The sequence below is a fragment of the Lathamus discolor genome, chromosome 1 (assembly GCF_037157495.1).
Source record: "Lathamus discolor isolate bLatDis1 chromosome 1, bLatDis1.hap1, whole genome shotgun sequence".
In the NCBI taxonomy this organism is placed as follows: domain Eukaryota; kingdom Metazoa; phylum Chordata; class Aves; order Psittaciformes; family Psittacidae; genus Lathamus; species Lathamus discolor.
The window spans coordinates 111,369,732-111,383,844 of record NC_088884.1 but is presented as its reverse complement, the minus strand read 5'-3'; the positions used below and the strand labels follow the sequence as shown (position 1 = coordinate 111,383,844).

The 14,113-nt window shown below is 37.7% G+C and overlaps 2 protein-coding genes across 11 annotated transcripts in view; one reads left to right on the top strand and one right to left on the bottom strand.

Moving 5' to 3' along the window:
• TBCK (TBC1 domain containing kinase) overlaps window positions 1-6,032 on the bottom strand; it is a 99,216-nt gene extending 93,184 nt beyond the window's left edge. For 3 of the 7 annotated variants that reach the window (XM_065690607.1, XM_065690658.1, XM_065690650.1), the window contains exons 1-2: window positions 5,985-6,032; window positions 708-942 (exon numbers count right to left, since the gene is read on the bottom strand). In XM_065690607.1, coding sequence (XP_065546679.1) covers window positions 708-900 — 193 coding nt within the window. In that variant the 5' untranslated portion in view covers window positions 901-942; window positions 5,985-6,032. The other 4 variants (XM_065690627.1, XM_065690641.1, XM_065690632.1 and 1 more) reach the window with 4 other exon arrangements.
• Window positions 5,768-14,113, top strand: part of AIMP1 (aminoacyl tRNA synthetase complex interacting multifunctional protein 1) — a 34,023-nt gene continuing 25,677 nt past the window's right edge. Inside the window, exons 1-2 of one of the 4 annotated variants that reach the window (XM_065690668.1) lie at window positions 6,346-6,381; window positions 7,391-7,449. In XM_065690668.1, coding sequence (XP_065546740.1) covers window positions 7,433-7,449 — 17 coding nt within the window. In that variant the 5' untranslated portion in view covers window positions 6,346-6,381; window positions 7,391-7,432. Of the gene's footprint in view, window positions 5,917-6,295; window positions 6,382-7,390; window positions 7,450-9,007; window positions 9,092-9,190; window positions 9,285-14,113 lie in introns of those variants that run through there. The other 3 variants (XM_065690685.1, XM_065690704.1, XM_065690674.1) reach the window with 3 other exon arrangements.

Sequence of the window (14,113 nt, the reverse complement as noted above, 5' to 3'; positions counted from 1 at the left end):
GCAACCACTTAAATTGTCACAGGTGTTCCAGCCTTTTTGTGACAATTAAGTGCTGTGTTCCTGCTGAGTTTGCAACAGAATAAGATCATGTGGAGTAGAAAAAAAAAAACAACCCAAACTAAAGCCTCTTTGAGTTAACTATAAGTGTGATAACAGTTACTAAGAAAAAAAAAATTATATTAGAATAAAGTAATTGTTACGGGGAGAAATCTTAAAGAGCTAGAACAGAAAACAAATAAATAATGGAAGCTTGCAGCTAAGACACAAAATAACTGCAACAGCAAAATCAGCTGCAATGTACAAGAAACCTAACTATGACATGAAAATGTTCACAATACTAGAACATGGGTGTAGGAGCTCAGTGTCAAAAATACATGTATTTCAACATCCTACACAGAAACATGGCACAGCAACTGAGTATAAGAATTTTAGTGAGGTATAAAAAGGAGAAAGTTCCTGGCTTTTATCACTTAGCATATCATAGAACAAAAGAGGACAGACAATTAATCCCTGCTTTGATTCTGTACAGAAGAAACAAAAGCACAGGTACCACTGGTCACAGCAAAGGTATACAGTCATTTTGAGACTAAAATCCAGACACTTTCTGCTGCTATAAAGGCAATATACTGCTAGGTCACCTTTAGATACACTGTCACAAAACATCACTTTAACCATACATAAAATTTCCTTACTAAACCGATACTCACCATGTTTGCCTCTGGTAATGTCAACATACTGGCAAAGTCTGGGATGGGTGATTGTTTTAAGGATTTGAAATCTCCCCAAAATTTTGATGGAGTTAGGTGTCAGAGGAAGGCCATTACTTCCACAAACATCATGTGGCAGAGCAGAGGCAAAAAAGGTGGAGGCACCCATCTCAGTGTCTTTTAAAGGAAACATCTTTTTCACACAGTCTTAAGCCCTTGGGAGCAATTCGCGTTCCTTAAAATGAGAACAGAGAGTAAAGATTTATCTGCAAAATAGACTCTTGTGACTGAGCTTACTAGTTGCTTACTAAACAACACAATTTAATAGGTTTGGGGAAATGAGACTTTTTGCATAATAAAAACAACAATAACAATCCAATGCCGCTGCATCATAAGCACTACATTTGAAGATCAAAAACCAGTGATAGTTTTAAGAACAGATCTAAGAACCAAATAAAACTAATTTAAAAGCAGCTAAATGGTTTCATACAAACAATCTTCAGGTGACTACTGTAATACAGTAGGCAATTTATTAAAAAGCAGTAAAGGCATGAAACAAACTCTTCTAAAATACCTTGCTCACAGCACAAAATTCCAGGTAAAAAACCTAAAAAGTTTTTTCTGTGACTCTTGAGTGACCTCATGACAAGTTGCACACATATGCCCAGATACGAAACATATTTAGCAAGTTTATGAAAATGTAAATTATGGAATGTACCCTCTGCTTTAACTAATACAGTCCAATTTAAAATACAAAGCAAATATAAGACTCATCTCTGTATTTTCCCCCCCAAATACAAACATGAGATATGCGCATTTAAATGCTAATATACATTATCACATTAAATATAAATGCACAGTATTAAGCAATCAAACTTAAAGGAAGAAAATCTGAAACAGCATTGAGCATTGGAGTTTTCTAATAGTATTTGTGGTACTAAAGGTCCCATTTGTAAAGATACAATGCTTTCATATCTCATTAATATTTAATATCTTCTGGAAAGGATTTATTTTAGGATGCCAACAATGCAATTTAGAGTTACAATGTTTCATTAGAAAGACATAAATTGGACTGAATGCAAGCACAAAGACTTACTGGCATGCAGCAAGTTCCAACTGGAAAACTTTAACCGAGTATTTGTATTAAGACCCACATTCCTATAAATACATCATGACTGCCAAATGAACTACCTGGCTTCAGAAAGAAAATATATAGTAATCAGGAAGAAAAATAAATCTTGATTTAAAGAATGAATTATAATCTTGCTTGGCACAACAGTTCTCTAATAATTGCTCTAAAATAAAAGAATGTTAATATGATCAGAGTTGAGGAGAGGAAGAGGAAAATTATGCCAAACAGCGAGATGCATTACGTCTCTGAAAAGTAAAATACGTAGGGTGCAGTATTTATTCAGAGAAGAAATGTTTTCATTTTTACTGTAGAAAAATAATCTTCTAGATAATACTTCTCTAATACACTGCATCTGCATTCAGTGGACATTTAGAAAAGAATTTTTATTCAAAATGTTAAATATCAAGTCAATAACTATTCTGAGATATTAAACTTTCTTTGTACTGTTGAGCACTTGGCCTACAATAATGAATTAGATCACCTGCAATGCTTTCAACTAGACAACTGCAGATTTATCATTTACTTCCTTTGGTTAGGAAGCACACAGACAAAAAGGAAGACATGATATAAGCAAACAATCTATCCTGTCAGCCACCTAAAGGAACCAATAATGAATTTTAATATATATGCATTAATACAAGTTCTCTAACTATAGAGTTCATTTTGTGCAATCCGCTAAAGCAATGAAAAAAAACCCCTCTCTGATGATGGAGAAGAGCTAGTTCTGTCAATACCCACCTTCACAACTTAACTCTGATCTCTGTCCCTAACTCTCAACTTCTACAAATCCCAGGGGCTGACTTGAAAAATAAACCAAGTAATCCTAAAACCTAAAAACTTAATCCTTCCAACACCTTTAAAAAGGGACATATATTACAGCTGAAGTGAAAGGCGCTGTTTTAATGAAATTATTTCAGTCTAGTCATTTATCCAGTAACTTACTGACATTTCTAAATTCAAACAGAAGTGTTATACATACTTTAAAATTTCATCTGAAAAAAAAATCTCATCTATTTTTAAATTGGGGTTTTTCTTTTCTTCTTTTTTTAATCCACATCAAAGTCTGGCACAACTATAAACAGACAGAATGCTGCACATTCTCCTCATGTTCAAGGCATGCAATTTCACACCTTAAACTCAACTTTTCTATATAGAAAAGATACATATTGCATTAATTTTATGATTTGGAGGAATGAATTATGGCCTCTAGAGCTTCCTTATTACTTTGGAATAAAAAGAGGAGGATAAAAGTTTGTTGTTTTAAACTGTCACCAGAAACAGATAAGGTAAATTCAATTTTGGGACTGAATTCTGAAAATTCAATTCTGATAATCTGGAACAGTGAGGATGGAAGAGCAACCAAAAACTTCTCTTATTACTGTCATATAAAATTACTGAGCTGTTGTTTCCAAAGTACCATTTATTCCATTCCATATATGACAGTCTATCACATCTGCAAAATAGGTCTGACAAAGATCAGAAGTCCAGAAGTGGCCTGTTCTGCATCCAACCTCTCAATGATCTTCTCTAGCCCACTGCCTCCATCCAAATCTCCCTTAGCAACCTTTACAGTACACAAAGCCACTAACCAACATTCTCAACAAAATCCACCATAAGCAGAAGACCTTTACAAATTCCTATTTAACATTCAGATTAGCTCTACTTCAACAATCTTCCACTTGATAGCTTTTCTATGTCCGACACTGAAAACTAAAATACAAAAACCTGTCATCTACAGAGCAATTTATTTGCTTCTCTGAATACCTACTGCTTTCAAAGAACAAATATTTTTTCTTCAGAATTCAGCATTTTATAGTCATCATTTACAACTTTTTCACTGCCCTGCGCTAAGGCAGTAGAGTCACTGGACACTAAGAACTTGGCCCTTAAAAAAAACCAAAACATAAATTTGGCTCTCAGAAGCAAACATTGCACATACCACCCTGCATGAATCCATTCTGTGAAACACATCTGCGGTTTATAAAGGATCCACATGCAGAAATAAAGACAACTAGCCATGTGCTAATACCTGATAGCAATTTTAAATGGCTAGTTATTTAAATGCCTCCTGAGTGTCCAGGTGTAAATATCCCTTGCCTAATGAATGCAATTTTTCAGAATTAAAACATAATTATAATCAGTACTGCTATTGAATTATTTTTAAAGCAATTAAGAACAATTTCAGGAGAGCAGGTGGCCTGAACATCCTATGCTTACCCTGGTTTTCATTAAATCACAGTATTTTCAACAAAGTGAGCTATTTCATATGCAGACATTCTTTCACAAAGTATCTTTTCTTCTGCTCTTAAGTCTTAAAATATTCCTGTTGCAACAAGAGTAACTACTAATTTGACAAAGTAACTGAAATAAAAGGTGCAATTTTAGCTACAGTGTTGCTACTTCAGAAAAAAAAAACCCACCTGTGTGATTTGCCTCCCACTGTGCAGCATCACTTGACTATTCATAAAGTTTATTAAAACGCATAAAAGAAGTTGAAAAGATGAATTCAGATTCCTATGGAATGGAGCATAGAAAGTAAGTATTTGTTATGACAACCACAAACAGTGAGTTGGGACATATTCACTTCATAATAAAAAGTATTAACTCGTCAGCTTAATTTTTGCAGGGGGTGACGGAACTCTGGATTAAATTTAGTTTATCTCATAAATCTTTTTTTTCATCTGCAGTATAAACACCTACTAAAAACACCATAAGGTTGCATAAAAATCTAAATGTAATCAGAATTGTGTTTTGTCAAATGTTTTGTCCTGTGGCAAAACATCGAAATGTTCTCTTTTACAAAATTTTCTAATTTTTCTAACATTCATTGAAGTAAGAGGTACTCTGCCTATAAAAAAAGAATACCTATGGAGTCATGGGCAGGTAATTACAGACTATACACACGTTAGGCATACTTTAAAAACAAGCAAACAAATTGTTGCTTTGTCCAAACTAATAAATTCAGTGCAGGAAAGAAACACTTCAGATCATAGCTACACAAATTTGGTAATAGATAAAATAAATAACTATGCCAGAATTTTCATTATAATGCTATTACTTGAGATCAACAGAAAATGAAAACCAGATTTTGAAAAGGTTCCAATATCATTATTTTGTCTTCAATACACAAATTTCAAAGGAAAAAAACCCCTCAAAACCCATAGAAGTATCACAGTGGTTTTGGCATATGTGGCTAACAAATACTTGAGGAGTTACGGTAATTCCTTTCCCTACTGTTGTGGGGATAATAAAGCAGCACTTAAGTGAAATGTAAGATAACAGCAAAGATTAAAAAATGCTCTATCTCAGTAGTATTTGGAGAATTTTGTGACAGGTACATTAAAGCATCCGTATCCCATACAGGTGTTTGCGTAAGTAGAGTTCCTGGTGTTGCTTGCAGCATTTACAACATTAATGCATAGAATAAAGCGCTGCTGCTCTGAAAGCCAGGCCTAAGGGTTAGTGAAACTTACAGACACCTCAAGTTTTGTAACTGCAGCTAGGACATTTAGCTAGTGGGGAAAAATAAGAACACTTGGATAGCATGGAGAAATTATAGCCTGATTTTGATAGATTCTAATAGACTTTTGGTCACATCTCTCTGTTTTATAAACCTATTCTTTCTTTTAGTTGTTTATCAGTGTCTTGGTTACTGGCAGCCTGCCTGCTCTGCTACATCGGTGTCCTTATACACATAAAGGTGTTATGTTAGTAGTTGATACTGTACACATTACACACGGCTGCTCAGGAATTCAGTGGAAGTCAAATTCAACCAGGTTGCTAAAGGACTGCTGAAAGTGCCGGTAACCCCGAGCCGCAACGGTAACCCCCAACGCCCTATGGAAACGCGAGCAGGTCCCCCCCGCCCTCAGGCGCTACACCCACGTCACTTCGCAGCTCGAAAAGGCGACACCGGCGGCGCTGCCTTTCCCTCCGGCCCAGCACACCTCACGGCGCTGCACGGCAACACTCGCCCCGCGCCCCCGCCCCACACACCACTCCCTCGGCGCCTCTGTCACCCGACGACCACCGAAGAGGGCTGCCCTCGGCGGGGGGTGCCGCCCTGAGTACAGCCAGGTAGGAGAAGGGAAGGAGAGAGGAGAAGAGGGAAAGGGACGAGGGCCGGGACCTGGGCAAGAAGGTACCTCCCCGAGCGCCGCCGTCCCCGCTGCGCGCCCCTCCCCTGAGCGCGGATCACCGCCCTCTCTGTCCTGTGGCGTCACTCCTCACCGACAGAGCCAGAAGGACCCCGGCATAGAAGTGTCTTCTGCGGTGCCTGACCTCTTTTTTTTTTTTTAATGCCGTTAAAAAAAAACAAGTGAGTTTAATAGTTCCCCTCGCGCCACTTGTGTGTGTGCTTTATCAGTACTCTGACAACGACATGTTGAGCACCTTGGCCGTAAAAGCAATGCTTGCTGCTGGTAGTGAAGCTTTCCTAGGCGCTTTCTTTGTAAACTTCAGGCGCTAAGGCAGGCAGTCTGGAGGGAGGGGGTCCTTTTTTCTCGTGAGCGGGTGGAGGTGTGTGGCGGCGGCTCGGTTCATGTGAGTGCCTCTCGGTGGGGCCCAGCGGGGTCCTGACTCGGGGGGCGGTGGCTGTGCCCCCTCAGCGTGCTCCCGGCGCGCCCGTGGATGACTTGCCTCCCACGGCCCTCTCTGCTGGGGGCCTGCGTCGTGGCGGTTTGATGCCCCGGGGCCCCCCTCGGGTCGGGCCGAGCCGAGCTCTCTGGGGAGCCAGACAGGGCTCTGTTTGCTTCCGAGGCGACTGAGGCCGGCATGTCCCTGCTGGCTGTGTGCTGCGGCCGTGGTTGAGGGAGGCTGCTGCTATCCCTCTGGGGGCAATTCCTCTGCAGTGGAGAAGTAGGCTGAGGGGTTTTAAAATAGAGAAAACCATGTTTGTTGTTGTTTAATTTGTATCTGGGATTTAATCACGGGGCGTAGTGTGCATTGTAGCTATAGGGTGGCACTGCAAATACAGATGCCACACTTAGCAAGGAAGAAGCATACACTTGAAGTGGTTCTTCTGAAATCAGTTGAGATCCTCTATTTAGCCCATCAACTGGAATGATAGTTTAGAAGCGCCATAGTGTGGTGGGCATTGAAGAAAATGCTGTAATAGCCTGGGAAGTATGTGTGTACGGATTTGAGCTTTGCATAGGACTGGCTGTTACTTATTGAAAAACAGGTGCTTTCTCTGTTTTGGTAAATGGTATATGTGTTTGTTCTGCTTTTTCATAGACTTCAGTGAGTGGAAACCAGTTTTAGCTAAGTATTTGGTCATTTCTCAATAGAGATACTTGCAAGATTTAATATGCAGAACATTTTGTACAAGGTTGCGTGGATTGGATAATCCTTGTTAGATTATGTTAGAAGTCCAGAGCTAAGCAGCATATGGCAATGTTAACTGAAGTACTATATATCTTAATAAGTGGTTTTGTGTTGGGTTTAGCAGCTAGCAAAATGAAGAAAATACTACTACAAAATAACCTTGTATTTCCTGATCTTTCTGTTTCTTTAACTCAGATTTCTTTTTTTTTGTTTTGTTTTTATACAGTTATTAGTTTTCACAGGTAGTTTTGCAATTCGCGATACTTGCATGAAATTTGTAGTAAGGTAAGGCAATGGTCATTAAATATAGCATCCCATTTTAGTACGTCATTATTGTTCTCTTACTATATTATTCTCAAGTTATGTTTGAATAATAATGTTATTTGGCAGAGCTCTGTGAAAGTAAACATAACATCTGTAAAATAACACCCAAGTCCTGAAACAGAATTTTTAATACTGGATATTATTGAAAGAGATAAGGCTTTAGAAATAAGTAAAAGATAGCACATTGACATTTTATCAAATATTCAGTTGAGTGGGGGTTTTCATCCTTCTGATTTTGGAGATGTTCTCTGAAATTTCTTTTCTCCTAAATGTATTTTACTGAAGTCTCTTTAATACAGTACTGTTATTTTAATTACATGTGTTATCCAAGAAGACTAGCAATGAAGTTAACTGTATGCCATGATTTGGGAAGAAGCAAGCAACCCTCTGGGACTTTGCATACTTTGCAAAATCCTTTAATTCATGGCTTTTTCTTAAAGTTATTCCTGCAAATCACTCAAGGGATTCTAGTCTACTACAGTGTTTGACTTCCTGCTGACCTGGAAGTTTCACAGTACTGTGCTGTCATGAAAAGGAAACTATAAAATGTCATGTGAGTAATGCTCCGTCATGCAAGGCTTATTGGTGGCATTCCTCCCTGCTGTTGTTGTTTCTAAAGTTGCCTGCTTAATACCCTCGATAAAATCATGTTTTTGAAGAGCAGAGTCATAATTTAGAGAATGTTGAAATATATATATTTATTGTAATGTTTATCACTGAAATTTCACGCAATGTGCTTGACACACTGAATTCCTGATTCAGATGAAACATCATCACTATTATTTGATCAGTGTTTCCAAATTATCTCTCAATCTTTTATTTGTTTTTCTTCCATAAGCTCCGTAAAGACAGGTTGTTTGTGATGTGTTGTGTGGTGGTGTTTCTTAAATTAGGACTAAAGTAGAAAGTAAAAAACTTTGCTTTTATATTAATCTGTAATATATTGAGATACAGTGCACTCATTTCAGTTGGCATGAAGCTTTAAAAACAGCTTCTGGAAATACTGTAAAAATGCCTCGAAGTACTTCTAACAGCACACTTCATACTATAGAACTCTGCTAGGTTGTATTATAAGATAGTAAGTCATAACATAAGGTAATAATCATCTGTGGTGATATGTGGGCTTGCATTCTGAGTCAACTGACCACTTCTGAAATAGCTGCTTTGTGTAAATTTGGTAACTACCAGTAGAATAAAATTAAAGTACTGGTCTCTTAGCTTCCCTCCCACTAACATGAAAGCAGAATAAATAATTTTATGTCTGTCATGTTACTCTGTTCATTTCTGAAAAAGCCTGAAGCAGCAGCAGCAGCAGAGGTAGCTTTTACATTCTGGAGGACAAGAACTCAAATAATGGCATCAGAATGAAGAGCGGATCTTGAATTGGAAGAAAAAAAATTATTGAGTTGCAAAATAGGAGATAAGTGTTATTCATGACCTCTCTAGACCAAGAGTGAAAAGAAAAAATTGAACTCTCGGGTGTGTATAAATCCCATCTACTTTACAGGTCCCCAGAAGCATTCTGGGAAGATGTCTCTATAATAAAAATAATGAAAAACAGTGGTCAGCAGAAGATGATCAAGTGTGCAGGAAGACAAATCTGGTATCTACCGTAACACTTTTGAACTTTTCTGATTATGTTTAGTTGCTGTATGTTGCAGCTCCCATGTGAATGAATTAATTCACGTTTGTCTCTTCAAAGGGAATGTTTCCTGAAACTTAAAGAATGTCAAATGCTAGACAACACAAGTAAACTGAAGGGTCAGCATAGAGGGTGGCTGCTAGGAACATCAGATGTGAGTAAAGTAAATAGCATCTCTTGTTTCTTGTATAGCGATATTAATTATATGATGTCAGTCCAGCAGAGAACCCCAGAAACCCCTGTTTATTTTCCTACTAAACAGTTACCTGTATGGTTCTTATTAGCATCACCAAGAAACATTTCCCTTGTTAGGTATCTTGGCATACTGGCAGTGAGGAAGAAATTGATATTTAGTTTTCATTTCCATGGTTACATTAGTGTTAAACGGTAGGGGGGAAATATTTCCATGGCTACGTTAGTATTAAACAGTGTTGGAGGGAAGTCTCATGGCTCTTTTCCCTCAGTGTGGTGGAAGCCATCCTTACTCATAATTTAATATGGCTTCAAAAAGATTTGGATACTTCTCAAAGCAGTTTTCTGCTTTCATTGTTTGGGGTTTGGTTTGATTTGGAGTTTTTTGTTGGGTTTTTTTTTTGTTTGTTCTGTTGTTTTGGGTTGTGGTTTTTTTGATGCTTGGGAAAAAGTGCTTCCTTTAAAAAAAAAATAAATACTTCAAGCAAAAACTGAAAAATGGTTGGCTGGCTAGGCTTTGTCACCACAAATCAGTAAGTCAGTTAAAATTTTCACAAATTTCTTTTCTCTTGGAGAACAAGAAAATATAGTACTGTCTGCATTATGACATTAGAGGACAATTTCTTCAATGCGAGTGTAAACCTAATGCACTGGTGTTATACTTCACAGGTAGTTTCTTTATCCTACTTTCACAGTTAGCAAATCTTTGTGTGTTTTGCTCTACCAAATAATCACACTTGAATATGTGGAAATGTCACGTTTAAAGGGATAGGTTTTCCTACGTGTTTTTTTAAAGTTCAATAAAGTGCAGGGGTGTAAAAGCAGGAAGTATTATTGTGTTTGTAATGCTGGGTGACCTTAGCGGAAGAGGAGCAAAAGATCTCAAATTCACTCTAATCTATTATACCTTAATCACTTCTGACAGATGTTTGTGTAACCTCTTCTTAAAATCTTCCAGTGATTGATATTCCACAACTTCCATAGTTAGCCTGGTCAGTCAATTACTGTTAATTGAAAGGTTTCCAAATGTCTAACTTAAATCTTCCTTGCTTTTTCCTGTCTGCAGTAAACCTGGTGAACAGTTTAGTCCCATCCCCATACCAACTTCCTTTGCATTTGAAGAATGAGACCAAGCTTTCCATCTATCTTCTCTTCTGTAGACTAAACAACTGCACTTTCAAGCTTTTTGATCTTCTTTGAAGTGTCTTTAAAAAGTTGAGAGACAGGGAAGGAGAACCTGGACAAAAGTAAATCTCTGTGGCAGTTGTGGGGGGTCTTGAGTATGCATGAGTGCAATGTGAACATTGCTTGGGAAGCCTCCTGAGCAGCTGAGGCAGTTTGCCTGTAATAAAATGTGTCTAGTCAGGCTTTTCCTGACTTGCCTCTCCTATATTTCCTCCTGTATCCCTCATACTTTTTGTCTATAGAAAAGTTTGAGCTGATTTCCTCACTCCTTTTTTTTTTTTTTTTTTTTTTTTCTTTTAATCTAGAGAGGAGAGGCATGGCAAGGTAATAAATTTCCAGGTGAAAAGTTGTTCTTCTCTATACTGTTTGTTTTGTGTTAATTATTTAGTTGCCTTTACATTTTTGAGCTATAAAGCTGCCTAATGGTGAAGTCTGTAAGAAGTATGACATGTTCTGCAAGCAGGTATTTCCCTGCCTGAAACTGTAGTCCCTGTAGCTCTGGTCTATTGAATAGATCTGATAGAACAAGGGAAAGCACTTACTGAATTTAAGAAATATAAGCTAGTTTGCTTGGTTAGTGTGGTGGCTTCAAATATTTTGAGATTGTCACTGTATTCGAGTATTCCTAAACTGTCCACGTTTATAGTTAAATAAGGAAAGTTTGTTGTTTGAGCATGCTCTGTGCTACTGACAAATGCTTATAAATTTAGCATGGTTAGAAATTTGTAATTAATTATAACTGTGGTTTAGGTATGGCAGTTGCTGGCATTCCTGATTATAAAATTCAGTGTGCCAGATCCCTGTTCAGCTTTCTAGGAGACATGCAAGTCAAGACCTGCTCCCGGGTGGTATTTTGTATCAGGTGACTGGCCAACACAAAAAGAAATCAGTTTAATTTATACGATTTTTTCTGAATGTCAGTTTTGAGTTTTTATTTTTCCCCCTAAATAAGCTATCTCAAAAATGTCATGCCTTTCAGGACTGACAGATGGCAGCTGTTAGTGTCCTCTTATTTTCTTATTGTTAGCTTGTAAAGTAGTTTGCAATTTTGGTTTTCAGTATTGCATTTTAAATAACAGGCTGGTTCAAATGGAAATAGAGAAGGAGCAATTCAATCACTTGTTTATTCCTTTGTATGTTATTTATTTGCTATGGTAATTAGTCTATCCTAGTAAATCTAGTGCTGCTGCTTACAGGCTAATATTGAGCTGCATTAGCAGTAGTGTGTAACCACCAAAGAATCAGTTTCTGAGTCATCTTGTGTTCTTCAATGTCCATGACTGTGTTCCTCTTCTGTTACTTAAAAATTCTTGTGTCCTACCATGGGATCAGAGCAGGAATGGGGGGATAAAATTAACTGGGTAAATAAGTCCACATCTGAATATCTGAGTAATTTTTTGATCCTTCCAATTGTTCAATTCTGTGGTTTGTTTTGCTTCATTCTGTTTTGTCAGAATATTGTCCATCTATCAGTGGAGTTCTGGTAGGGGTAGGTCACTGGGTCTGTCTGCAGAAACTGACGAGGCGATGTTTGTCCAAAAAACTCTTATTGCCCATGTGGAGTGTAAGTTTTATGCCTTTAAAAGTAATTCATATCTTTATTAATAAGGTGAGGGAATCATCTCTGGCTGCTAAGGTGAAAGATAAGGTTTCTCTTCAGTTAAAGCCTAGAGTCATGATAGTCTGGAACTGATCCAATTTGGTGATTAAATACCTCAGTGGGAGTGTGTAACAGCAGTTGTCATAACTTGTTGACACTTGTTGTTTCTGAAGAAAATGACTGATACCTTACTGAAATGAGAATTAGATGAAGTCCTCTTTGCTATGTACAATTTTCAGAGAGAAATTCCAGAAAAGAAATGCGTTCTGCTGACCTAGCTTTTGTAATTTTTGTTACACTGCACAACTTTATGTACAATTCTTAAGTTCTCATGCCACTTTATAATAACAGCCTAGAAACTGTTCCTTGACTTCAAAAACTGTAGAGATGGAAGCTTAAACTAGCATTCATAATAGAAAGCAATATATACTGTATTTAACCGTTATCCATTAAATACAATTCATGTAGAAGAACCCATTCTTCTTTTCTCAGAATGCTGGCAGAAAACCTGACAGATTCTATGCTGGATTAGAAAAAAAATTGAGTTCCTTCTATAACTGCTTCCCTGGTGTGTTGTCTCATATCCTAATTATCTTAAAGCAGGCAGATTCTGAGATGCTTTTTACATTTGAAAGCAGATCGCAATCCATAAAACATTGTCAAAAGTTGCCTTGTGTTAGCAAATCTCTTCTTGAGATCATTTGGTGCAATCTTTTGTCATAAAACTGCCCATTATAGAAGACTTTTATTTCCATTTCCTTCTCATCAGGAGCTTTCCCAACATAACTTCAACTGAGTATGAATTAATAGTTTAAAGATTAGCCTCTGACTTCGGGACCCTCTGTCAGAAACGATCCGTGGCTATTGGATCTGGTTTCTATTCTAGAGTGTCTCTCAATTACAGTTTAGTATACAGCTTTGTAGTGGCATCTTGTTTCAGACTGAAGGTAAGTGAGCAGATCATTTCAGCAGCTCATTTGGCCAGGGCAACTAGGGACTGCTCTTCCCACAGAGTCCACAGGCTTGCACATGGCATGCAAGAGGTACTGCATTTGGTTTGGTAGCAGCTGCTCTGGAGTGAAGGCCGTAAATTCACATTTGTGCTTGTCCTACTGTAAGAGCTACTTCTGTGTCAAATGCTCCAGTAATTGGTAAGAGTCACACTAAGGAAGTCACTGTTGCCAGCGAGAATATGACCCTGAATTGTACACCAGGGAAATTAATCTTTTCTTGGGGGCTGAATTACTCTGGTACAACACAGTGGGTAAGTAAGTTCACATCCATATAACCATCTATAAAATGATAAGAACTAGGCACAGATTTTTTTTTCCCCCCTTTATGTATAGCTTATAAATTTAGCGTTTACTGAGAACTTGCCTGCAAATTTGCAGGTTTTGAAGGTGCTAAACCGAGGTATTTTAATTGAAAATAATTGGCTTTTAAATGGTTGGATTTATAATAGGATAATTTGGAACACAGCAAAATTAAAATTTAGCTCAATTTCAAACTATGGGAACAAAAGAAGCTTTGAATCCATGGGTGAAATATGGCTGTTGCCCAAAAGCTGCTTGGAGAATTTTTCTGTCAGATGCCATCGGTCGAACAGCTGACATCAGCCTTCTCAATGTCCAAGATGAGTGCACGAGGGTTTTGTTTGTTCTTTTCTCTGCACAGACTCAGTATTGAAAAAGGGGAAATAATTTTTGTCCTAGAAGCTGTAAAAGCTGCAAACCTCAAATGCTGCTCTCTACATACAACTACAAAAAAGGTTTTGAAAGGCAATTACAAGACTGCCTACCTTTTTGGTGCCGTTAAAATGCACAATATTGCTGTGCTTTCTCTCAAGCAGTACTTAAGTATTTATAGAAGATGTGGTCCAAAAGTTTTACTTCAATTAACATGCTGCAAATTCAATAATGGTGTTGCTGTTCTGGACTTTGCCCAAAGGACTAGTGAGTATATATACTTTTAAATTGGGTTATCAAGTGCTCATAAACAGGTATTTA